The sequence below is a fragment of the Eulemur rufifrons genome, chromosome 6 (genome assembly GCF_041146395.1).
Source record: "Eulemur rufifrons isolate Redbay chromosome 6, OSU_ERuf_1, whole genome shotgun sequence".
NCBI lineage: Eukaryota > Metazoa > Chordata > Mammalia > Primates > Lemuridae > Eulemur > Eulemur rufifrons.
The window spans coordinates 67,768,522-67,795,427 of NC_090988.1; the positions used below are offsets into that span (position 1 = coordinate 67,768,522).

A 26,906-nucleotide genomic window follows, 5' to 3' on the forward strand; every position below is an offset into this window, starting at 1 on the left:
CGCGGTGGCTCACGCCTGTAATCCTAGCACTCTGGGAGGCCGAGGCGGGTGGATCACTCGAGGTCAGGAGTTCGAGACCAGCCTGAGCAAGAGTGAGACCCCCTCTCTACTAAAAATAGAAAGAAATTATCTGGCCAATTAAAATATATATATATATAGAAAAAATTAGCCGGGCATGGTGGTGCATGCCTGTAGTCCCAGCTGCTCGGGAGCCTGAGGCAGTAGGATTGCTTGAGCCCAGGAGTTTGAGGTTGCCGTGAGCTAGGCTGACGCCACGGCACTCACTCTAGCCCGGGCAACAGAGTGAGACTCTGTCTCAAAAAAAAAAAAAAAAAAAAAAAAAAAACACAAAACTATGCCTGAAGAAATAAATTTTTTAAATTATATTTTAAGCCATTTACTTGGGAAAGGAAACCAACATCATAAGTTCACCAGAAATGGTATATATGTGACATTGTTGCCACAACTTTCCCTGTCCTGGCCCATGGCAGACATTGCCATCAATCATGGCATCTTCACCATTGAGCCCAGACAGCCTCAAAGTCCTTTATAGCCTCAGATTCCAGACGGCCACCCTCAAGCTTCAAGGAGTTGAGTTGGACATTTAAGATTTCCAGAAAGGGCGGGGCCTGGTGACTCAGGCCTATAATCCCAGCGCTTTGGGAGGCCCATACAGGAGGATCACTTGAGGCCAGGAGCTCAGGACCAGACTAGACAACATAGTGAGATCCCTATCTCTACAAAAAAAAACTTTTTAAACACTAGTTGGGCATGGTAGCATGTACCTGTAGTCCCACCTACTCAGGAGGCTAAGGCAGGAGTATCACTTAAGCCCAGGAGTTTGAGGCTGCAGTGAGCTATCATCACACCATTGCTCTACAGGCTGAGCAACACAGTGAGACTCTGTCTCTAGAAAAAAAACCAGAAAGATTCCCAGAATGTAGAATGGGGGAGGGGTTCCAGGCTGTTTCCTTGGTAACGGGTTAGCTGTTATACAAATGAATCATAGCAAGACAGGAAGAGCCATTGAAGACATTTGATTGTTAAAAGATGGGAAACTAGCATCTGAAGTGTTAAGAACTAAATTCTCTCAGTTTTATTTCCAGGTATACAGAAGAAACTTAGATCAGGAATCAGGAGACTTGGGTATGGTTTCAGCTCTGGGAGTGGTTCTGAAAGATCACACAAATTCTGTGGACCTTAGTTGTTTCCCTTGAAACAAATTTGAACTAAATATTCAGTGGGGTCTTCTGTAATGCTAAAGCTCTGCAATGCTAAATATACAAATGTTGAATAAAAGACCACATATTTGCAGTCAAATTGTACATTTATGAGTTTAGAATATAACCGAGGAAAATAAAAATATATAGAAAAATACTCTCATTAGCACACGTGGAAATGGTGTGAAAGACTGCCAGGTGTTATAAACTGTAAGTGGTGTACAAATTCACACCTGTGATAAGAGCAAAATGAAATTTGATTGTAGAGGAATAATGCCTTGCAAATTTATCTTCAACTCTGAGTGAGACGAAAGACTTTTTTTACTCCCTGTTAATTTCCTACAATTTAGGTTTTAGATTTGAAAGGGACTATAGAAGTCAACAAATTCAACCCTAATTGACATGTAGAATTTTTTTTACTTCATCTTTCTTTTTCTCTATTTGCACCTTCTAGCCACCATGGCTACTTCATCAGAAGAAGTTTTGCTGATTGTGAAGAAGGTGCGCCAAAAGAAGCAGGATGGAGCTCTATACCTAATGGCAGAAAGAATCGCTTGGGCACCTGAAGGCAAAGATAGATTTACAATCAGCCATATGTATGCGGATATTAAATGTAAGTCAGCTATACTAAGGTCTGATGTATATATGTCATATTTTCTAGCAATTTTATAGGAAGATTGTTTATACAGTCTTTGTGGGTCTTAATTTTATATCCCAAAATACCAACTATGTAGAAATAAATTACAAAACAGGATCACTGAATATATAATATTCTATAACCTGACCTTTTCACTTAATAATAGAATGTGTACAGGTTTATATATGTAAATCTACCTCACATAGATCTACACACATACTTTCTTTTAAGTGTGGTACATAATACTTCACTGGATAGACAATCATATATTTAACCAGTCCTATGTTAAAGAACATCTAAGAAGTTTCAGAATTTTGTTATTGTAAACAGAGTTGCAGTGTAGACCTGTGCACTCGTACAATTTCAGGGATGTGTGTGCACAATACATCCCTAAAAAGGATTTTTTGTTCAAATGGTTCATCCGTTTAAAATGTTGATAGGTGATGCCAGATTGTCCTTCAGTAAAAAAAATTTTTTGTTTGGTGTGGTTTTTTTTTTTTTGAGACAGAGTTTCACTCTGTTGCCCAGGCTAGAGTGCCGTTGTGTCAGCCTAGCTCACAGCAACCTCAAACTCCCGGGCTCAAGCAATCCTTCTGCCTCAGCCTCCCGAGTAGCTGGGACTACAGGCATGCCCCACTATGCTGGGCTAATTTTTTCGAGAGATAGATAGATATGTGTATATATATGTGTATATATATATATATATATATATATGTATGTGTGTGTGTGTGTATATATTTTTGTTGTTGTCCAGATAATGTCTTTCTATTTTTAGTAGAGACGGAGGTCTCACTCTTGCTCAGGTTGGTCTCGAACTCCTGACCTCGAGCAATCCTCCCGCCTTGGCCTCCCAGAGTGCTAAGATTACAGGCATGAGCCACCGCGCCCAGCCCCTTCAGTAAAATGTCATTTGAGCAAGGTACCTAATCATTGCTTATGTGGCTATCATCTGTTGAGAAGACTCAACTTTATACTGTTGAATATAGATGGGAGAAATACGGAGCATAATGTTTTTACATTATTTTTCTTTTTATAATCTTCAAGTATGAAGGTTGAAATCAAAACCTCTTCTCTTTTCAAATTTGCAAGATTAACTTTGAATTTATTACCCAGGGTGTGGTACTTAGTGGTTCAGTGGTAATTAATTAGCTTGAAAAGCACCAAATGAATCCTGGAATTTAAAAACTAACTTCTGAAAGGGATTTCTGCAATTCACCTAAATAAAGATCTTGAATAGGAGAGACCCAAGGCAACCAACCCCTTGATAAATTGTGGCACCTGAACTGTGACCATTAATATGGATTCATTTATTAACTTGGATATAAGATTCTTCTCCTAGATAAAATTCTGTGTAGATTTCAAGCAACATGATACCTCCAAAGTTAACTACTGCCTAAGCTATATGATCTTTTGTCCACTATCTTGGTAATAGTGCCTCTTTTTAAAACTTTGTTTCTGTGGGAAAATGCCTGGCAAGTTCCCGTTAGGTGGGGGAGTATGTACCCAAATCTAGAGCTGCACCAGAACAGTTTTCGTTTTTAAGTTGAATATTTGAAAGAATGTCAGAAGCCATTGAAAGTTATCAATAATAAATTACTAAGGTGAAAATCAGCAGTAGTTCTTACCATAGCTGAAGTTAGCTAGTTAAAAAATTTAGGGTGGCTTCTCAGAGGCAAGAGCTAAGGTAGAGTGTGGATGAAGTAGTGACCGAGAAAAGGTGCCTTTAGAAAGGAGTGACTGTTTTGGAAAAATGGGATAATGAAACATGCTAGTTGACAGTGTAAATTGCTTCATTATTGCTGCTTTTAACAGTAAGGGACTTTATCTGTTCCAACTGTGGGTCTGGAATTGTCATCTTCATTGTCACAGTTTCTGTTTAAAGTTTAATAGATCAGATTATGCTAAGATGAGAGCTCTAGGCAATGTGTCTCCCATCCATGAGTCACCCATTTAATGGGACAAAGCCCTCCATCTCTGCTTCCCATACAAAGAAGAAAAGTGCTACTATAGCCAACAAGGCCCATTCTGTAAGAACACAAGTTCTACATTATGTAGGTACATCTTGGCATTCTCAGCCCTGATTTTTTATTATGAAAATCTTCAAAGTTACAGAAAAATTTAAAGACTAGTACACTGAAAACCTATGTAATATATCCTACTTAGATACTACAATTGTTATTTTGCTATATTTGCTTTATTTGTGGGTACAGTTTTATTGCTTATCATATTTCACACCAAGAACATTTTAATGATAAATAGCCAGACCATTATTACATTTCCTTAGTTGAGCCAATAATGTCTTTTATAGCTATGATTTTTTTTTTTTTTTAAACCAGTATCCAGTCTAGGTTCGTGTAGTGGTGGCCTCTTTAATCTCTTTCAGAGTATAGCTTGGATGTCACACATTCTGAACATGTCTGATTGTCTCCTTCTCCTTTGTTTAATTTATTCCTGTATACCTGTATTTTTAATAAACTGAAAGATCTAGAGGCTTGAATATAATCAGGTTAAACATTTTAGGCAAGAATAATACGTAGGTGGTGACGTTTACTTCCTAATTCCATCACCTCAGAAAGCACATGGTGTCAGGTTGTCCTACCTTTAATGAGACTGTGTTTGATCACTTGGCTAAAGTGGTGACACCACATCTCTTGAATGTATAATTATATATTTTCCCATACAAAATTAGTGAGTAAGCCATGGGCTGTGTTTTACACTTTTTTGGATCATGACAAGTCATTTTTATTAATGATAATGTTGATTGGAGACAGCTGTTTCAAGTGGGTTTGGGGCTTCTATCCTAGTTGGCTGTTTTAGAAAGCTTTAAAGAAGCCTGCCCTAGATCAATGGAAACAAAAGCCCACTAATACCTAGCAGTAGAAGCAGTGAGTGAGAAGTGCTGCACAAAAAGGATACTGTAGTGGGAAGCAGAGTGGTAGTAGTGATTTTGTTGAGTATGCTGTGGTTATGTGGGATTATTTGAGAAGAGTGCATTTCTGCAAAGGCATGAATATTGGGACAGGGTAACTGAAGCCCAAAGCAATCCTGAATCTTCTTAGGAGGAGAAGTAACCTATTGTATGGCAATTTCCACAGTGTGAGTTTCCTCATCTAACTAGCCTCGTGTTTCTTTTTAGGCCAGAAAATCAGTCCAGAAGGAAAAGCTAAAATTCAACTTCAGCTGGTCCTGCATGCAGGGGACACAACTAACTTCCATTTTTCCAATGAAAGCACAGCAGTGAAAGAGCGAGATGCAGTAAAGGACCTTCTTCAGCAGCTGCTGCCTAAATTCAAGAGGAAAGCAAATAAAGAACTGGAAGAAAAAAACAGGTGGGGGGAAAAGAATAGCCTTTTGAAGAGTTACTAGATTTTCTCTAGTCTCCTAATAGGAGTAATAGCTTGTTACCTCTCCCCTCCCTTTTGCTGTGATACTGTAATGTAGGAAAATATGGGCTTTAGTTTCTTTATCTCTATGTTTTCAGCTTTAGCGTCTTTTCTTACTGTGTGACTTTTGAACGAATAAGAATGCACAAACCCAGAAGTTAAATTAACTATATCAAGCCTAACATCTGTTTAGGAACAGAAGTGAAAGTAGAAGGTGCTACGGTTCCTTAATTTCTTTTCCCAGTTCTCTGTCACAGAGAAGATACTAAACTGTTAGAAGTGTGCTTGTGAAAAAGAACCTGAAAGAATTCATACTGTGAAAAAGTGAAACGGCATGTAAAATAATGAGAATTTCTTATAAGATGAATTATTCCATCACTGACATCTTTCAGGCCATCAGTGCTTATGGCTCCAAATGCTTATCACAGTGAAAAATTAGTTACTGGAAAATCCCAAGCATATCTCCTCTCTTCCCCATTCACCTTTATGTGTGAAAGATAATACAGTTGGCCCTCTATCCGTGAGTTCCACATCCACAGATGGAACCAACTTCAGTTTGAAAATATTAGGAAAAAAATAGCAATACGACAAAAAATAATCCAAATAAAAAACAGTACAGTATAGCAAACTACCTAACATTTATATTAGATATTATAAGTAATCTAGAGGTGACTTAAAGCATATGGGAAAATGTCTGTAACTTGTGTGCAAATACTACACCATTTTACCCAAGGGTCTTGAGGGAGCATCTGCAGATATCAAGAGATTATACGGTACAAATATAGACCCAGTGATCTTTGTGACACTGGGATACAGAGGTGCATAAGACCAAATCCGTGCCTTCAAAGAGTTTAATCTTTGCCTCTTCAGACTTATCTCCATTTATCTCCACTTCATTTGTTCCTCCAAAAATGTTTTTTTTGCTCTTAATTACTAAATAATGAACTAAATGGCCTCTCCTGTTCAGTTATCACAAACTAAAATTTGTGTGTTTTAATGTTTTATGTCACTAAAGTCTTTTAAAAATGTTACCTAAATGGTATTTTATTCTAGAAGTTCAATTATATTTAATATATTCTATCACCAGAATGCTGCAAGAAGATCCTGTTTTGTTTCAGCTTTATAAAGACCTTGTTGTGAGTCAAGTAATCAGTGCTGAGGAATTCTGGGCCAATCGTTTAAATGTGAATGCAACAGATAGTTCTTCCACATCCAATCATAAGCAGGATGTTGGCATTTCTGCAGCATTTCTGGTATGTGACCCTTCTAGATTTCTGAAGAGAAGAAAAAAATGAAAACCCCAATATTTGTGTTAACAATGCTGTTTCTTTTGTAAAATTTAGCATTTCCTTGAAGTATGGAAAATTTAGTATCCATAGTATTCTTCCAAAATATTCTTAAAATTTAGTGTTTTTAAAATTTATATTTCTACTCAGGAGGCTGAGGCAGGAGGATTACTTGAGGTCGCATTGAGCTATGATCGTACCACTGAACTCTAGCCTGGGCCACAGAGCGAGACCTCGTCTCTTAAAAAAAAATTAATATTTCATTTTACCAGTTACATTTTCTTGGTTTTTGGACTTGACCCTAGCATGCTGGAGATCAAAAATTTAGAAATTAGACTAATAACTTAATTCTCCTAATACTTTTAGGGCTTTCTAGTGCCTTTTTAATGATTGTTATACTTATAATACAAAGTTAAATGTTCAATGACCATCATATTATAGAAAGAGTAAGATTTGTAAATGTATCCAAATAGAGGCCAGGTGCCATGGCCCATGCTTATAATTCCAGCACTTGAGGAGGCCAGGACGGGAGGATCACTGGAGTCTAGGAATTCAAGACCAGCCTGGGCAACATAGTGAGACCACCATGTCTATAAAAAATTTTAAAATTAGTTGGGCATGGTAATGCATGCCTGTAGTCCTAGCTCCTGGGGAGGCTGAGGTTGGAGGATTGCTTGAGCCCAGGAGTTAAAGGTTGCAGTGAGCTACATTAGCACCGATGCACTCTAGCCTGGGGGATACAGCAAGATCCCATCTCAAGGGGAAAAAAAAAGTATGTAATAGAAAAATTGGGAGTGCTTTACCTGTGGAGTTATAAAATGAAATTTAATTAGTGTATATTCCAGGGGAACCAGAGCAGTATTTACACATCCAACAAAAATTTGAATGCCATTTGTATGTTTAGTATCTTTTGGGGTGCTTAGTAATGAATTGAATTAGTAAGGCTTTTCCCAAAGAAACCAGTCAGTTAATGTTAGTTTAATTATTTAGTAACCAAAGTGTATGGTGGTTTAGTAACTGTACAAGTTTTATAATAAAGCTCCACTAACTCTCTGCCGTCAGTCACATTTAAACATGCCTATTTGACCATATTGAACTTCCAAGGAAGAATATTTTACAGGTCCCTAAGACAGTGAGAAACCAGTCCAGGCTTCTTTGAGCTCTGTCTCTATGCCAAAAGTGAAAGTGAAGGACTTACTATCTGCAGTTGATTTAAAAACACTTTTCTCCTACCTTTGTCCATTGTCTATTGAGAGCTTAGACCTCTTCCCTGATGATCTAACTTACTATATGTATGTATGTAATCTTTGTTTTAGGCTGATGTCCGGCCCCAAACCGATGGCTGCAATGGTCTGAGATATAATTTAACCTCTGATATTATTGAGTCCATATTTAGGACCTATCCAGCAGGTAAGAAGAGTCAGTTCTTCCAGATGGTTAAAATATTTGGAAGAATTCTGTAACATATCAGTGAAAAACAAAAATCTGAACATTTATTTCTAATCGTGTGTAATAAAATATGTAAAATACTTTACCCAGTGCCTGACATGGACATGTGGTAGGTACTAAGAGTAAACAATGTGCTGTCGTCAATTCACTGTATGACGACTTTGCTGTTCTTTCCAGCAGTGGTTCTTAAACTTTCTTTAGCCCTCGACATACTGAGTAAGAAATGCTGAAATGACATGCTACAGAACCATCAATAAATGAGTCTCTATATAGCACTAACTCAGGCCATCCTTCATACTGCAACCAGAGTGACCTTTCTAACTCACAAATCATTTCCCATGCAGAAGCCGTCCTAAAAGTATAGATGCCTTGACCCCAGCCCTAGTGATTTATGATGTGCAGCCAAGGGCGAGAGCCATTGCTTTAGTCTTTCTTTGAACTAAACAGAACTCTTAAGCTTTATACGATTCTCTTCTCATTTCCTCACTTGTGCCCCTTAAGTCCTTAGGAAACATATCTCTCCCTCGGGACTCAGGGCAAACATTGCCTCATTGCTACCTTTGTAAAATCCTGACTTGGCCAAGTGCAGTCTAGCTCACACCTGTAATACCAGCACTTTGGGAGGCCCAGGTGGGAGGGTCAATTAGGACCAGAAGTTCAAGACCAGCCTGGGTAACGTAGCAAGACCCTGTCTCTCCAAAAACAATTTTTTTTTAATTATCTGGGCATGGTGGTGTGTACCTCTAGGCCTAGCTACTCAGGAGACTGAGGTGGGAGGATCACTTGAGCCCAGGAGTTCAAAGTTAAATTGAGCTATGATCTTGCCACTGTACTGCAACCTGGGCAACAGATCATAACCCTGTCTCCAAAAAAAAACAAAAAAAAAATCCAGACTTTGTCAGGCAGATACCTTGTTTGATTGTTTGTTTTCAGAGTATTACACAGGGGTACAAACATTTTGGTTACATGAATTGTATTTGTGCCATTTGAGTCAAAGCTGTAAGTGTGTCCATAAACCAAGATAGCGTGAATTGTACCCATTAGGTGTGAATTTACCAGTCCCTTTTCCCCCCTCCCACCTGCTTGGTTTCCGCTCAGTTTTACTTCCATATGTGTACATGAGTGTTGATTGATTAATTCCGGTTTAATAGTACATCAAATGCCCATCAGTACATGGGTGGATTAATAAAATGTGGTGTATGTATACTGTGGAGTACTACTCAGCCATTAAAAAAAACGGTGAACTAATACCCTTTGTAACAACCCCGATGGAACTGGAGACCATTCTTCTAAGCGAAGTATTGCAAGAATGGAAAAACAAATACCACATGTCAGGCTGGGCGTGGTGGCTCACACCTATAATCCTAGCACTTTGGGAGGCCAAAGTGGGAGGATTGCTAGAGGCCAGGAGTATGGGACCAGCCTGAGTAAGTGAGACCTTGTCTTTACAAAAAAAATAGAAAAAATTAGCTGGATGTGGTGGCACATGCATGTAGTCCCAGCTACTCAGGCTGAGGCAGAAGGGTAGCTTGAGCCCAGGAGTTTGAGGTTGCAGTGAGCTTTGATGACACTGACACCACTGCACTCTAGCCCAGGTGCTTGAGCAAGACACTGTCTCCAAAAAGAAAAAAAACAAAAAACAAAAAAACCTTATTTTATACCAGGAGAATTAAGTCTTGACATTACATGCCAGACACTATTCTAAGGGCTTTTTCTATATTAAATTCATTTAATCATCACATACACCTATGAAGTGGGTGCTGTTATGACTCTCATTTTACAGATGAGGAAACCAGTCTCTCTATAGAGAGATTAAGTAATTTACCCAAGGTCACACTGATAGTAAATGGCAGACCTAGAATTTTAAACTCAGTCTCTGGCCCAAGAAACCATGTTCTTGAACACTATGCTCACTGGAATGCTGAGCTGATAATCCAGTAGGCATTGAGATCTTCCTTTCCCCACCACCTAACTGCCTGGGATTGAGATGGCACATAAATAGATGAACAAACAAGCAAACTCAGGTCTGACTCCAGGATTCTTGGTGTTTCTACTATAACTTCAAAACTTAATTCTCTCAGTGCAAAATAAGGTTTTGTTCATCATTTGTTAAGATTCATAGCAGTAGTACCTCACCTGATCTCTCAAGTTGTGTTTCATATTTGTAATTTTAATATATACTGTGTAAAGTTGAGAGTTTCTTAATCTAGTTTTTGCTACTAGTCTATTTCAGTTATCTAATTTGAGAGGTTTTAAGAAATGGAAATTCAGTTTGTAACTATTTCTTCTGTTTTTTTCCCACAGTAAAAATGAAGTATGCAGAGAATGTTCCCCACAACATGACCGAGAAGGAATTCTGGACACGTTTTTTCCAGTCCCATTATTTTCACAGGGACCGGCTGAATACAGGGTCAAAGGATCTCTTTGCAGAATGTGCCAAAATAGATGAAAAGGGTAACTGTTTATCCTGACACACTCTAGTATTTAACGTGCCACTCTAGTCATTAAAGCTGTTAATGAATTTTTTTTATTTTCTCAGAAGGATAAGACATGCTGAACTTTTTATTTCTTTTTTTTTTTTTTTTTAGGGTTAAAAACAATGGTTTCTTTAGGAGTGAAAAACCCACTACTAGATTTGACAGCTTTAGAAGATAAACCATTAGATGAGGTAAGAAGCAATAAAAGAAGTCGTGAGAAAAAACAGTTTTTTCCTAATGCTCAGTATTTTTATGGTTTTAAAATTGCCTTAAGTGTAGATTTATTCCACTTTTGAGAATATAAAACAAGCAAAATACTATTATTTGAAGTCATTTATCAGAAGTGCTTTTCAGTAGCATTGTTTGCCATTAAAATTGCCTTAAAGAACTGAATTTTTTGTATGAATTGCTAGAAAACTTTTAAAAAATAAATTTCTAGCTCCTGTATCAGTACTTCTCTAGGTAATAATCAGGGCTTAACATGATACTGAGTCCAGCTTTATGTTCTAGCTAACATTTAATCTTAAAGAAATGTGGATAAATATTAACAAACAAGAAAGATAAACATCTATTGATTGCCTACTATCTGCCAAACCTTGAGCAATCTCATGACCCTTACCCTACAAATGGCCCTGATATGTTTCAGCAGCCGGACTGTCAAGTATGAGCCACCTACCTCAGCATCGTGAGGTACAAATGTATCCAATCACAGAGAGAGAGGTGATTCCTTCTGTGATTGTGGATAATTCAATCCCTGCCTCTATCTTGTAGGCCAGGAACCTGCTGTCCTCAATTATTCCCTTTACTCTGAATTTTCATTTTCCTGCCCTTTTGACTTCTTTTCTGCTGGCTGTATAAACATGCTCACACCTTCCTTTTTTTCCTCCTTAACGTTCCCCTTATTTTTGTACATGCACTCACCAGGTGAGAAGAACCAATGTTAAAATTGTGTGCTACAATCTAATTATAAACTAACATAAAATAATCCTTAGTGCTCAGGTTAGTTGTTTCCTTGATGACATTCAGTTGTTTTCATGGTAATTCTCAAAACTCAAGTTACTTCCTTAGTGAATCTCAACATATTACAGACAGTCCCTGATTTAAGATGATGCAAAGGCAATGTGCATTCAGTAGAAACCATACTCAAATTTTGGGTTTTGGCTCAAAATTCTTAATAACTTTATTATAGAATAGGCTGTTAGATAATTTTGCCCAACCGTAGGCTACTGTAAGTATTTGATCACATTTAAGGTAGGCTGTGATGTTTGGTAGGCTTGTTGTATTTTTTGACTTACAATATTTTCAATTTATGATGAGTTTATTGGAACTTAACCCTTGTGTAAGTCAAGAAGTATCTGTGCAAACATGGCCCTCTTTAATTATCCTGAAAAAATGAAGCTTAGTGAACCTTAGAGATATAGCTTAGTATGATGGGAAAAAATTTTAGTGCATTTTTCTTTAAAATAAAAATGATGGCATATTGTACATGTACTTTTGTAACTTTCTTTTTCTCTGCTTATCAATATCAGTCCAAACTAACTATGCCACAGTTGTCAAGAACATAGACTTTAAAACCAAACTACCTGACTTAGAATCTGGTATTTTTTAACATTTCTAATCCAAATTTTTTGTGTTCTTTTTGCTTTTTTGATTTTATTTTTTAATAAAATGGGGCTAATAGTACTTGCCTTATAGGATTTCTATAAGAGTAAAAAGATCGTAGTACCTAGTAAATACTTAATAAGTAATAGGTGTTAATACTATTATCTATATTTTTAAATGCCTTCATAGTATTCCCTTGGTATGAGTATATCAGCAATCCCTTTACTAAAAATGTTGGCTGATTGAATTTTTCCTTTGGTGCCTCTTCTTTATCAACATCTAATTGTTGTAACTATCACAGGCTGTGGTCTTGGGCCTCCTGGATGTATTCATTCTATTCCATTACTTTAATTACTAATTATGTAATGATGAATCCTAAATAGCCCTCCTCTGTCTCTAACTCTAGAGTTCCAATGCCTCCTTGATATCTCCACTTAGATATTACACTGGCATCTCAACTTACCGTGTCCAGAATGGAACGTTTGATTCCCATCCTCAAACTTATTTCTTCCTGATTCTTTCCTATCTCAGTAAAAAACATTACCATTTGCCAAGCCCAAGTCCTGGGAGTCTCCTTGACTCTTCCCCTTCTTTTACGTCTATCATTCTGTCTATCAACAAGTCCTCTACAGTATATATCTGATTCATCTGCGGTTCTCTTTCTCTGCAGGCACTTACGCACTCTCACTTTTAAGCTACCACCATCTTTGGCCTGATTGCTTGCATTAGTCTCCTAACTGATCTGTCTTTGTACTCTTGACCCTTATAGTTCATTCTCCCTTAGCAGTAAGAGTTACAATATGAAGCAGATCATAATACTCCCATATGTGAAACTCTTCAATGTCTTCTTGTTGAACTTAGAATAAAATCAAAACTCCTGCAAGACTCTGCTTGATTTGGCCCCCTGCCTGCTTCTCAGTTTGGGCCATCTCCACTCATGACCCAGACATGATGACCTTCCTTCACTTCCAAGTGTTTTCTACCTCACAGCCTTTGTACTTGGTGTTCTACCTGCTCATCCCCTTTCTAGCTTCCTACCCATCTTTAGATGTCAGTTCTAATGTCACTTCATCAGAGAGACCTTCCCTATCCACCCCCCCATCCAATTACTACATTATATTACCCTCTATTTTATTACATTTTGCACTTCTAAAAAAGATCTTTTTACCTTGTTTTACATGATAATTGCTACTCAGTCTCCTCTCAGTACAGTGTAAGCTCCATGAGGCTGATTTTGTTACTGTTTGTTGGCCAACCCCAGCACATGGCATATATTAAGTACTTAGTAATTATTTGATAATTGGATGAATGGTTTTGGTTTTTCGTTGGTTTTTTTTAAACCTTTTTAGCCTCACCAATTCCTAAGCCACCCTTCATTCTAGGTATATTGAGCTACATACAAACCTGTGATACGATATGCACTATATTGCTTCTATGCCTTTATTTAAGCAGTTTTTTCTTCCCTGAAATGTTATTGTCTCTCATGTCTGCCTGTCAAGCAGCTGTTTATCTTACAGCTCTCCATGAAGCTTTTTCAAACCTAACCTCTTTTCCTCCAGTAGGATTGACCACTTCCTCCCTCCAGCCCAGCTTCCCATTATTTAGACTATTATTTAGACTCCTGTGGCACAGGTTCTTAATCACTTTTGTATCTACAGGGCCTAGCACATAGCATGCATTCAATATATGTTTAAAAATATTATCTTATTTAATTCTCCAAAAATATACCATTTTATAGAGCTTGGAAAAGTTGATTACCTTGCCTAGACTAAGGTTAGAAAAAGTGATAAAAGTCAAAATTTGACTCTTTATCTTTCTGAGTCCATAGTCTGTTTTTACCCCACTGTATTCTATTCCTTTATTTAATGTTTTGCTAACTTGATGTAAAAGTGTTCTTTAAAAAAGAAATGCAGAATTTAACATTAAGATTTTTTGTGATGCTAAAAGGAGTTAGTAATATTTTTTAATTTTTTATTTGTGTAATATCATTGTTTGTTAATGTTTGCCTGGGCCAGGCATGGTGGCTCATGCCTGTAATTCCAGCACTTTGGGAGTCCGAGGCAGGAGGATCACTTGAGCCCAGAAGTTCAAGACCAGCCCGGGCAACATAGCAAGACCTGATCTCTACAAAAAATAAATTAATTAATAAATAAGTAAATGTTTGCCCGTAAATATTTGGTAATGTTCATGAGAATTAATAAAGTCCTATCAAATTTTTTCAACTAAGTGTATCTTTTATAATAAGAAAATCAGAGCCTTATTTTGATTTCTCATCTACTAAATTGTTTCTCACAGGGCTATGGCATTTCCTCTGTGCCATCTACTTCCAATTCTAAATCCGTAAAGGAAAATAGTAATGCTGCCATCATCAAGAGGTTTAACCATCACAGTGCCATGGTCCTGGCAGCAGGACTCAGGAAACAGTTAAGTATACATGCAAAGGTGCAGTCACTGGGTTTTTCAGGATATCCAGGTGGAGCTGTGGTGTTCTGCTTGTGGTTTTTAACATTGACTTCTTTTTTTCCTTTGTTTTAAGAGAAGCACAAAATGAACAAAATGGTGAGCCCAGCAGTTTGGATGGAAATTCCGGAGATGCTGACTGCTTTCAGCCAGCAGTCAAAAGGGTATGGGCAAAAAATTTGGACCAATTTTGGGCTCAGGTTTCTCTAAATACCTTTTGTATAACTGCAAGTACTTTATGTTGCTTATTTCATGCGACTTAGTTCTTTTGACCAAGAATTTAAGTGTTTGGTTTAAAGTGTAGAGCGTTATGAAGAGTATTTCCTCAGGTTTGGCTTGCCAGCCAGCTTTCCATTGACTCAGTCCTATTAACCATTTTTATTGGGTTTTTTTCCCTTCACATGTACATATACGCATAGGTGGTTTTTGTATGTAATTTTGTTTTCTGGGCAAGAATATTTAACAGAGACAACTTTACAGAAAGAAAAATTAAAGTTTCCTGTATATGATTTAAAAAGAAAGTGAATTGGCCCTCATGTAAAACTTAGCATTTCAGAGGTGGAAATGTCTTATTAAATGTTGAAGAACTCAATTGAGGGTGTGGGAGGAGTATGGACAGAGTTGGCTATTTGCATATTTCTTCATTTCCTGCAACTTTGCCAGAATTCTCTGTCTCTCCCTCCCTAATTATAAAGCTTTTTCTTAGAGGGCAGTCAGGCAATATGTATTAAAATTTTAAACCTTTATACCTTAATTTTACTTCTGGACATTTATTTTAAGAAAATAAAGAAGTATGCAAAGATTTAAGTAGAGATACTCATCACAGTACCATAATAGAGACAATAGCAAGCATCCTGTTATCTGTGGTACATTTATACAATGAAGATTGATACAACCATTACTGTTTTGTTTTGTTGTTTTTTTTTTTTTTTTTTTTTTTTTTGAGACAGAGTCTCACTCTGTTGCCCAGGCTAGAGTGAGTGCCGTGGCATCAGCCTAGCTCACAGCAACCTCAAACTCCTGAGCTCAAGGGATCCTCCTGTCTCAGCCTCCCGAGTAGCTGGGACTACAGGCATGCACCACCATGCCTGGCTAATTTTTTCTATATATATTTTTTAGCTGTCCATATAATTTCTTTCTATTTTTAGTAGAGATGGGGTCTCGCTGTTGCTCAGGCTGGTCTCGAACTCCTGAGCTCAAATGATCCGCCCACCTCGGCCTCCCAGAGTGCTAGGATTACAGGCGTGAGCCACCGCGCCCGGCTAACCATTACTGTTTTTAAAAGGATTAATAATATGTTGCATCAAAAAGAGTTCACAGACCAGATTCTGTGATATGGTTTCACATGTAAAAATGAAGTTTGTGAACTTTAAGAAGACCTCAGTCTGGGTGCAGTGGCTCACGCCTATAATCTCAGCACTTTGGGAGACTGAGGTGGAAGGATTGCTTCAGCCCAGCAGTTTGAGACCAGCCTGGGCAACATAGTGAGACCCCATCTCTATAAAAAAGAAATTAGCCGGGCATGGTAGTATCTGCCTTTAGTCCTATGTATTCAGGATCACTTGAACCCAGGAGTTTGAGGTCATAGTGAACTATGATCACACCACCACACTCCAGCCTGGGCAACAGAGCAAGACCCTGTCTCTAAAAAAATAAATAATATGCCGAATGGTTATCTTTAAGTAAAGAGATTTTGAGTGAATCTTAATTTTTTCACCTATTTCAGTAATTTAATGTTTCTGCAGACATGTATTACCTTTAAAATTAATAAAGCCAATGAGGTGTTTCTTTTTTCAATTAAGGAAAATTGTTGCAAAACCAAAACATTAAGTTATAGAGATGTTTAGTAAGCGATGCTTTATTTGCAGTACTGTTGCTCTGAGTACCCTTGATTCGTGGCGTAGCTAATAAGTTGTTAAAAATTTTTGTTTCTCCTTGTGAGTTTTCATAATATAAATGCTCTTTGACTTAAAGGGGGTTAGATCCCAATAAACTCAGTGTAAATTGTAAATATTATAAATCAAAAATGCATTTAATACACATAATCTACCAAACATCATAACATAGCCTAGTCTACCTTAAACGTGTTCACAGCACGTTTAAGGTAGCCTACAGTTGGGCAAAATCATCTAACACAAAGCCTTTTTCATAATAAAATGTTATATATCATACACATGACATTTCAAAATCAGTGGGAAAAGACAGATTGTTCTACAAATGGTGTTGGGACTGATTAATAATTTAGTAAAAAGAAACTTAGATTTCCTACTTATTCAAAAATTCTGAATGGTTCCAAGATTTAAGCAAAAATTAAACCACAAAACTGGGCACAGTGGCACTTGCCTGTAATGCCTGCTACTCAGGAGACTGAGGCAAGAGAATTGCTTGAGCTCAGAAGTTCAAACCAATCTGGGCAACATAGCAAGACCTTGTCTCAAAAAAAAAAAAAAAAATTTAAGCCATAGACATATAAGCAAAAAGAAAAGGTAGATTTTTTTTTTTATAATTAAAACCGAAAAACACTGAACTAGAAGACAAAATATTTACAACATATATAATAGAAGACTATTTCCTTAATATTCAAAAAATGTCCTATTTTTTAAAAATACTCAATGGAAAAATAGCAGAAAGCATGAACAGGTAATTCATTGGGGGGAAAAATAATAAAATATAAACTAACCTATCAGATTGGCAAAAATTAAAAGTTCGGTCAGAGTGTAGGAAAACAGGTACTCTGTGTTTGAGTGGTTGGTGAGAACATTAGTTCAACCATTTGAAGGACAAGTTATCTCTAGGAAGTGAAGCTTATGGTGAGAAGACTTCATTTTTTTACTGTCTGTACAGTTTTATTTTTCAGTCATGTTCATTACTTACATAAGAGTTACTGACAAAAAGTACTCTCAATAATTATAGGCAAAGTTACAAGAGTCCATTGAATATGAAGACCTGGGAAAAAATAATTCCGTAAAAACAATTGCACTAAACCTCAAGAAGTCAGATAGGTAAGTATGGTCGATATTAAGCCAAACAGTTATGTAACACAATTCCAAAATATATTCTGGAAGTATAGCACTCTTGTTTTAATCAGTTCGTTACCATAAAAGTACAATATCCTTTTTTTGAAAAAATTTACTTTGTGCATCTCAGGAAAGCGTTCTAAATGATCAAAGCCAAGAAAGTAAATGTTGGATCTTTTGCTGTTTGTTATTGCCCTTATAGGAATTAAATTATCTATTTGTTTTATTGAAGTCTTCTTAACTATAGTTATTTTTTGCCTTGAGGGAAACATTGTACTTGCTACTAAAATATTGGAAAGACAAATATTGAGCATCTTTACTATGTGTGATTACTCTTTTTTTCTGTGCTAACCTTCAGGTATTACCATGGTCCAACTCCAATCCAATCACTTCAGTATGCAACAAGTCAGGACATTATTAATTCTTTTCAAAGTATTAGACAAGAAATGGAAGCTTATACACCCAAGTTAACTCAGGTGGGTAACTTGTATTGTTTGAAGACCAGAATTCCCACAGCTCCTTCCTCCGTTTATGAGCCCAACCAGTTTGAACTATACAACTAATATTTTAATTGGGCTTAAAAACGTATATCTGCTTAATAAATTGAAAAAAATAAACATGTAGGGAGAAGTAGTGTTTAGAATATCCTAGAAGCATTTGAAGATAAAATGATAATAAAAAATAAGGTAGTGAGTTTTGTGATTGCTAATCTTTTTCCTTCTCTATATACTCAGTTTTTTTTGGGAAAATCTCCCAGATTTCTAAATTCTTTCTGCCATCATGCTGTGGATATACTACATGACCTCAAACTCAGAATATATGTGACAGAGCTCATTATCTGTTCTTCATTTTTCTTACCTTGATTGGCAAGTTCTGTTAGTCCTTCAATAATACTTCTTAACTCTATCACTTTGGTTTAAGCAAAACTGATCAATTTTCCAGAATGCTGCAGTATGTTATCTTTCTAAAAGCATATATTGTCTCATCCTGCAGCTTAAAAATGTTCACTGCCTCCATTTATTGCCATAGTAACAATCTTGAGTGCCTTGTCTGGCATGTAAGACTCTACAATCTGGCCACAGCCCACTTCTTCAGTCACCTCTTCAGCTGCAGTCTCCACCAGTCCATTCCACATGGAGACAGGCATTCTGTACTCCAGTCTAACACACTAAGCTGGCCAGAGTTTTTTGATCAATCATCTCCTTCATGCTTCCTGTTCTTTCACATATCCTTTGTCTATTCTTAGAATGCCCTTAGCCCTGTTTCTGCCCTTGAGAAACTAATAATTATTCAAGACTCAATTGTACTTCCATTGCCTTTGTAAACCAATCCGCAGCATGCACAGGGAGGAATTAGTTTCTTTTCTTTTCTCTGTTTTCAGAGGCACTGAGTACATGCCTGTATGTTATTGTGCTTATCATACATCAGGACTTACTTTTTTACTTTTGATTTCAAAATAATCTTAGATTTCACAGAAATTTGAAAAAAAAATGTTTTCTGATTCACTTTGAGAGTAGATTACAAGCATAATGACCCTTTCTTTACTCCCTAAATATGTCAGTGTATATTTCCAGAAAACTAAGGCATTCTTTATTTAATGTAGTACAATTATAGAATTCATAAATTAACATTGGTAACATATTATCTAACCTATGGGCTTAACTAATATTTTACCAGTAGTACGACTGTTCTTCATAGCAAAAGAAAACTTTTCTTGCTCCAGTAGCCAAGACAGGTTCATGAGTTGTATTAATATTTACTTCTCATGTTTCTTTAGTCTCCTTTAAAATGGAATGGTTTTTCAATCTTTCTTTGTCTTTCATGACCTTGGCATTTAAAGAGTATAGGCTGGTTTTTTGTGGAATGCCCTCAACTTAAGTTTCTCTAATGTATTTTTATGACTAGATTCATGTTAAGCATTTTTGCCAGAAGTACCACAGAAGTGATGTATCCTCCTTGGTGCGATTGTATCAGGAGGCACATAATTTGTGTATGTCATAACTTGTGATGTTAACTTTGATCACTTGTTTAAGATAGAATCTGCCTGGTTTCTCCACTGAAGAGTTACTATTTTACTTATTAGTAAGTTCCTTGTGGGAAGATCCTTCATGGGTGATAAACTGTTGCTATCATTTTTTTCTTTCTTTAGACTAAGGTATAATTTATATACAGTAAAATTTACTTTTTTTTTTTTTTTTTTGAGGCAGAGTTCTGCTCTGTCACCCTGGCTAGAGTGCCGTGGTGTCAGCCTAGCTCACAGCAACCTCAAACTCCTGGGCTCAAGCAATCCTACTGCCTCAGCCTCCCGAGCAGCTGGGATTACAGGCATGCGCCACCATGCCCAGCTAATTTTTTCTATATATATTTTTAGCTGTCCGTATAATTTCTATTTTTAGTAGAGACGGGGTCTTGTTCTTGCTCAGGCTGGTCTCGAACTCCTGAGCTCAAAAAACAATCCGCCCACCTCGGCCTCCTAGAGTGCTAGAATTACAGGTGTGAGCCACCGCGTCTGGCCTAAATTTACCTTTCTTAAGTCTACTATTCTATAAGTTTTGATAAACACAGTATGTAACCACCAACACAATCAAGATTTAAGAAAAATGGTTTTGTCACCCCATAAAATGTACCCATGCCCCTTTGTAGTCAGACCGTTCCTACACGCTTCCCACTGGCTCCTGTGTCTGACAATGTCCCCATCATTCTTTGGCACCCCCCTCCATTACTTTATGCCACAATAAGAGATATTCTAGGCTTAGCTTATATTTGCCCTGCCCCCGCCATGGAATCTTCTTTTTGGTGCTGAGTGGATTTAGAAACCAAGATCAGGGCACTAGATATACTCATTGCTTTTTGGGGTATCATTGCTACTGGTATCATCCTTTCAACAGACTGAGTTAGGAAATATATATAAGTACATAAATGCACACATAACAAACTTAGGATTATTTGACCACTTCTTCCCATCCAGACTGTAGTTGTCCAACATCGGCCCGTGGGCCCAAGTAGACCCACATTACTTTCTTTTTTTAAGAGACGGGATCTTAACTGTGTTACCCAGACTATATGTTGTAGCGTGAGCGCAGCTTGGTGCAGCCTCAAACTCCTGGGCTCAAGCAATCCTTCAAGCCTCAGCGCCCTGAGTGGCTGGGTCTAGAGGCATGTGCCACCATGCCTGGGTATTTTTTAAATTTTTTGTAGGGATAGAGTCTCATTCTATTGACCAGGCTGGTCTCAAAACTCCTGGCCTCAAGCAATCCACCTACATTGGCCTCCCAAAGTGTTGGGATTACAGGCATGAGCCACTGCACCATGTCCCCACGTTACTTTTTTAAGCTATAGTCAGTCTTATACATTTAGCTTCTTCCCGCCTCTCCTACCAAAAAAAAAAAGTTATTATCTGAGACACATGATTTGAGTCAGAAAGGCCCAACAGAGAGTGCAGCTGGTAGACAGCAAATTCAGCAATCATTGAAGCGCTGATTATATTATGAAATTTCTGACAAAAGGGAAATAGGAATAACATGAGCTCCCATGTTGGGTCATGGTTGTCCCATGCTGTACTTTTACACCAAGTTAGAAAATACTTTAATCCAATCCACGTGCTCATGGATTTCTTCTCATAAAGACGCCATTAGAAAATCAAACACGCTAACCCTGCACTTGAGCTGTTGCAAAAATGATTTGTTCTCTCTATAGTCACAGTGCCTGGCACTTGTTAGGCACTCGTTGAATAAATAGGTCAATTATGTCCCTAAATGTTGAATGCTCTTACAGTGAGCAATATATTTTTACTCCTTTGGCTGTTCACTTCCTTGAAAATTAAATAATTGATAAATTTCGGCCCTGTTGATTTTGTTTTTCCCCAGATGCTATTAAGGATACATGGTAACATGTTTTGTTTGTTTTCTTTCCTTAAACTCAATTTTACCTTCACTGGTAAGTTCCCAAATTCAATTGAGTTAGTGCTTAAGAAAGGGCTTAACTAGACAAAAACTTGGGACTTTTGTAGTTCCTGTGGACTTTTCAGGTATTCCTGGAAGACAGGTAGATATTCTTTTTCTACACAGGCTGTTTCTGGCCTCAAAGAAAGTAGTTCACTCTGATCACTGTAAATGATACAATATTTATACAGAAATGAACACTTGACCTTTTGTTAGAAAACTGAAATGTTAAGGAAGATGGTAAAAAAGAAGGAAAACCAGTTTCTGTCTTCATTTCTTTCAGGTTCTCTCAAGTAGTGCTGCCAGCAGTACCATCACAGCACTGTCACCCGGAGGAGCACTTATGCAGGGAGGAGCACAGCAAGCCATAAACCGTATGTGCTGGGCCCCCTTCTACTACTGTCCCTTTGCTCGTATAAGCTCTAAAGAGCAAGCCGGGAGCAATGCTAACGTTTTATTGGTTTTTCTTTGTAATGTTTCTGGGATTTTTGTTTTGTAGATTTGTTTTTATGCGTTCAGATTCTGAAACATGTCTAGACAAGAGGTTAGCTTTCAGAATTGTCTTAATATTACAGATAGTGGTACATTGCTAGTTTCTCTAATAACATACGAAAAGCTTCTTTCTTAGAATAAAGAGAAACCTGAAAGTTTCTCAAAAATCCCGTAAGTTTTGAAATTCTGTGATCTCTCAGCCACAAAATCAGTAACTTATCTCATAATAGCACATCCTGGTTTGGCAATATCAAAGAGTGCATGTTCAAGTTTATTGTTTGAGTGTTCATTTATTCAGAGACTAAACATGTGTGAATGTAGTTTTACCCTATGCACCACGTCCTTCTTTTGCAGAGATGGTGCCAAACGATATTCAGTCTGAACTGAAACACTTGTATGTAGCTGTTGGAGAACTACTTCGGCATTTCTGGTCCTGCTTTCCTGTTAATACACCATTCCTAGAAGAAAAGGTTAGAACCAATTCTAAACACAGCCAGCTATTATGGTAATGACTTACTTAGTGAGGTATTATTTTGAAATTGGAATTTTTTTTTTTTGAGTGTTTACCATGTGCCAGACACTGGAATTAACTACTTTGCATACATTATTTCATTTAAGCTTCTCAGCATCTTTATAGAGTAGATACTGATTCTACCCATTTCATGGGTTAAGAAACTGAGATCCAGACCAGTTCCATAAATAATGATCATACAGCTTAAAATTTGTATCTACCTCCCAGCCACTGTGAATAAAGAATAGAGACCCAAAGCAAATCACATCAGCAAAATTATTTATATCTGATATATTTTTTAGAGATAGCAAAATCCAAATGAGGACTGACAACAAATACAGCAGTAGGTATTTACATTAAAACCCCTTTAACCAATTAAAAGACAATGGAAAAATATAGCATTGATAGTAACAACTGTATAGTGTGCTCTGATAAACAATGATTAAGAAAAAGATAAATACCTTATTAACAATAGGCAAAAGACTTAACAGACAACTCACTAAAGAATGCAAGCAGGGCCGGGCACAGTGGCTCACGCCTGTAATCCTAGCACTCTGGGAGACTGAGGCAGGAAGATTGCTTGAGGTCAGGAGTTGGAGACCAACCTGAACAAGAGTGAGACCCCATCTCTAGAAAAAATAGAAAAATTAGCCAGGTGTGGTGGTGCATGCTTGTAGTCCCAGCTGCTCAGGAGGCTGAGGCAGGAGGATCACGTGAGCCCAGCAGTTGGAGATTGCAGTGAACTGTGATGATGCCACTGTACTCTAGCCTGGGTGACAGTGCAAGACCCTGCCTCAAAAAAAAAAAAAAAAAAAAAGAATATAAGGGCCTAGTAAGTTTAAGAGGAAATTTTCACACTCACTGGTATTCAAATAAATTAAAGCTACAGTAACATAACATTTTTCATCTATTTGCAAAAGAACTCGATCATTGTTGGCCAAGTGGCTAACAGGCAAGTCCTTTTTTCCACTGATAATACTACCTTTGTCTAAAGTGCTTTGACTTCAACATTCAGATGGAATTTGATATTTAGAAATAAATAAGGAATATTACTAGGAAATAGTTAAGAATGTAAATATTTAGCTTTAGGTATAGAGATGTTTTACCACTGTCTAAGGTAGGAGAGATGGAAATGGCCTAAATATTTGTCCAAAAGGGATTGGTTATAAGAAGCATTTGGTATATTTATACATTTAAATACTTAATTAATTTTAAATAATGACTTAGATGAGTATTTTTGACTGAAAGCTGTTCACACTACTGTTAATGATGATCTCCGAGTGGTGGAATATAATAGGTATGTTTTTATTTTTATTATTTTTCATTTTAAAAAATTTTCTACAGCAGAAGTAGCCTTCATATGTGGAAGATAGTGTTTATCTCTTGGTCCCTACAGCTTCTTTGAAATTTCTCTGTAATTCATTGTTTCTCATCTCTTTTTAGGTAGTGAAAATGAAAAGTAATTTGGAACGATTCCAAGTTACAAAACTCTGCCCATTCCAAGACAAAATTCGAAGACAGTATTTAAGCACAAATGTAAGGCAACAATCTGATTTTGTCCTGATGTTCTTTCTCTTTGTGGTAAAATGATGAAATTAACTTTACTTTCATATAAATGAATTGATATGTCTTTCTGTTGCTCATAATGCTGTGGTTTTAGTTGTAAAATGTGTCAGGTATTCAGAAGAGAGTATAAAATACATATATATTTTTAAATAATAAAACAAGTATATATATACTCACCAATCAGGAAAAGTAGTAGAATATTACCATAACCCATAGATATTCCCTGAATATCCCTGTTCAGTTGCACACCACTCCCTCCTACCCTCTTAGAGATCATGACTAACCAGGCATTTGTGATAATCATTTCCATGTTTTTCTTACAAATATATATTATTAATTTGGAAAAACTGAGTAGCAAGCACAAACCTAGCAATTAAGGCAGAATTGGTACTATCTGACAGTAAACCAAATAGTTCTGAGTTCTGTTTGGCTTCAGCTTCCCTGATTGTGTATAGTAGGGAAGGAGAGTGGGTGAGGTAGTGAGTGAGAAGCGTCACTTTGTGCCCAAGACTTTTAGCAGTTTTTTTAAAGCAAGGCTAGATCAGCCATACAAAATTCTGTGTATATGTGATGCAAGTCTTCTCAGAGATGACTTGGGAAGAATAGTACAGTCAAGTGTCACTTAATGATGGGGATATGTTCTTAGAAATTCATCGTTAGACAGTTTTGTAGTGTGAACATCGCAGAGTGTACTTAACACAAACCTAGATGATATTGGCCTACCCTACACTATTGCTTCTAGGTTACAGACCTGTATAGCATGTTACTGTACCGAATACTGTAGGCAATTGTAACACAGTGGTAAATATTTTTGTATCTAACCATAGAAAAAGTACGGTAAAAATCCAGTATAAAAGGCTAGGTGTGATCCTAACACTCTTTGAGGCCGAGGCGGGAAGATGGTTTGAGGCCAGGAGTTCGGGACCAGCCTGAGCAAAAGCTAGGCCCCATCTGTACTTAAAATAGAAAAATTAGCCAGGTGTGGTGACAGGTGCCTACTCTAGAGGCTGAGGCCAGAGGATTGCTTGAGCCTGGGAGTTTGAGGTTGCAGTGAGCTCTGAAGATGCCGCTGCATTCTACCCAAGGCGACGGAGCAAGACTCTGTCTCAAAAAAAAAAATCCAGTGTAAAAGATAAAAAATGGTACATGTGTATAGGGCACTTACCGTAAATGGATCTTACAGACTGGAAGTTGCTCTTGGTGAATCAGTGAATGAATGGTGAGTGAATGTGAAGGCCTAGGACATTACTATACAAGACTGTAGACTTTATAAACACTGTACACTTAAGCCACACTAAATCTAAAAATTTTTTTCTTTCAATAATTAACCTTAGCTTACTGTCACATTTTAACTTTATAAACTTTAATTTTTTTAAATTTGACTCTTTTATAATAACATTTAGCTTAAAAACACAAGCATATTATATAGCTGTACAAAAATATTTTCTTCTGTCCTTATTTTATAAGCCTTTTTTTCTGTTTTTTAATTTTTTTTTTTTTTTCTTTTTAAACTTATTTAAAAACTAAGACACAAACATACACATTAGGTCTAGGCCTGCACAGGGTCAGCACTTCCACCTCCATATCTTGTCCCACTGGAAGTTCTTCGGAGGCAGTAACATGCACGGAACTGTCATCCCCTGTGATAGCAATGCCTTCTGAAATACCTCCTGAAGGACCTGCCTGAGGCTGTCTATAGAAGTAGGAGTGTGTTCTAAAATAATGATTTAAAAGTATAGTATCATAAATATATAAAATAGTAACATAGCATTTATTATCAAGTATTATGTGCTATGCTAGGTGATAGGAATTTTTTGGCTTTTATTATTATTTTATGGGACCACCATTGTATATGCAGTCCATTGTTGACCAAAACATCAGTATATGGTGCATAACTGTAGTTACAAACATAAAATTCATTATTTCAATAACTAGGATAATTAAAGGGGGGGGGTAGTAGTATTTATTTCCTAAACGTGCTAAGTGGGTTTTCTCAAAATATAAAATAGCATTACTTATAATCAGAAGAGAAGTTTAGGGTGTCTTCCCACAGGAGGGCAAGAATGGCAGATAGTTTTCAGGTCATGTGCCTTCTCAGTTGATAGTAAGTGCTTGGAACACTGTGTTGAAAAGTGCTTTCAGGACATGTGCAGCCTTACAGGAGGAAATAATATTCATCTCTTCTTCTTTTTTTTTTTTTTTTTGAGACAGTGTCTTACTCTGTTGCCCCAGGTAGAGTGCAGTGGTACATGATCATAGCTCAGTGCAACCTCCAACTCCTGGGCTCAAACAATCCTTCTGCCTTGGCCGCCTCCCAAGTAGCTGGGACTGCAGGTACACACCACCGCACCTGGCTAATTTTTTCTATTTGTGGCACAGACAGGGTCTCACTCTTGCTGAGGCTGGTCTCAAAGTCCTGACCTCAAATATTCTCTCACCTCGACCTCCCAGAGTGCTAGGATTACAGGCAAGAGCCACCTCGCCTGGCCCATCTCTTCTAATTGGTACTATAGAGTCACTGCTGCCCATCAAGCAGGATCAGTAATTTTTTAGTTTCTAGACAGAGCTAAAAAAAAAAAAAACAAAAAACTACAGGTGTCTCCCTTACCCCCAGTAATCATAGGTATGGCAAATAGGGGGATTTTTTTTTTTTTAACGCAAATAGGGGGATTTTTTATATTTTACGCAAATAGGGGGATTTTTTTTTTTTTTTAACGCTGTACCTCTTGAATTCAAGTCATTGACATGCTAAAAGAATTTAGGACTTCCTGATCTTCATCACAGTTCTCTCAGAATTGACTTGCAGACTATAAGACTTTACTTCCAACCACATACTGTCCGTCTCCAAGGAAACATATCCCAAAG

General features: G+C 37.2%; 1 protein-coding gene across 1 annotated transcript in view; it reads left to right on the forward strand.

Moving 5' to 3' along the window:
* Positions 1-26,906, forward strand: part of GTF2H1 (general transcription factor IIH subunit 1) — a 37,207-nt gene that overhangs the window by 7,983 nt on the left and 2,318 nt on the right. Inside the window, exons 2-14 of the mRNA XM_069469673.1 lie at positions 1,675-1,833; positions 4,994-5,186; positions 6,328-6,493; positions 7,843-7,936; positions 10,280-10,429; positions 10,564-10,643; positions 14,350-14,477; positions 14,591-14,678; positions 17,428-17,516; positions 17,890-18,007; positions 21,756-21,846; positions 22,319-22,434; positions 23,919-24,011. Of these exons, the coding sequence (XP_069325774.1) occupies positions 1,680-1,833; positions 4,994-5,186; positions 6,328-6,493; positions 7,843-7,936; positions 10,280-10,429; positions 10,564-10,643; positions 14,350-14,477; positions 14,591-14,678; positions 17,428-17,516; positions 17,890-18,007; positions 21,756-21,846; positions 22,319-22,434; positions 23,919-24,011 (1,560 nt within the window). The 5' untranslated portion in view covers positions 1,675-1,679. The remainder of the gene's footprint in view (positions 1-1,674; positions 1,834-4,993; positions 5,187-6,327; positions 6,494-7,842; positions 7,937-10,279; positions 10,430-10,563; positions 10,644-14,349; positions 14,478-14,590; positions 14,679-17,427; positions 17,517-17,889; positions 18,008-21,755; positions 21,847-22,318; positions 22,435-23,918; positions 24,012-26,906) is intronic.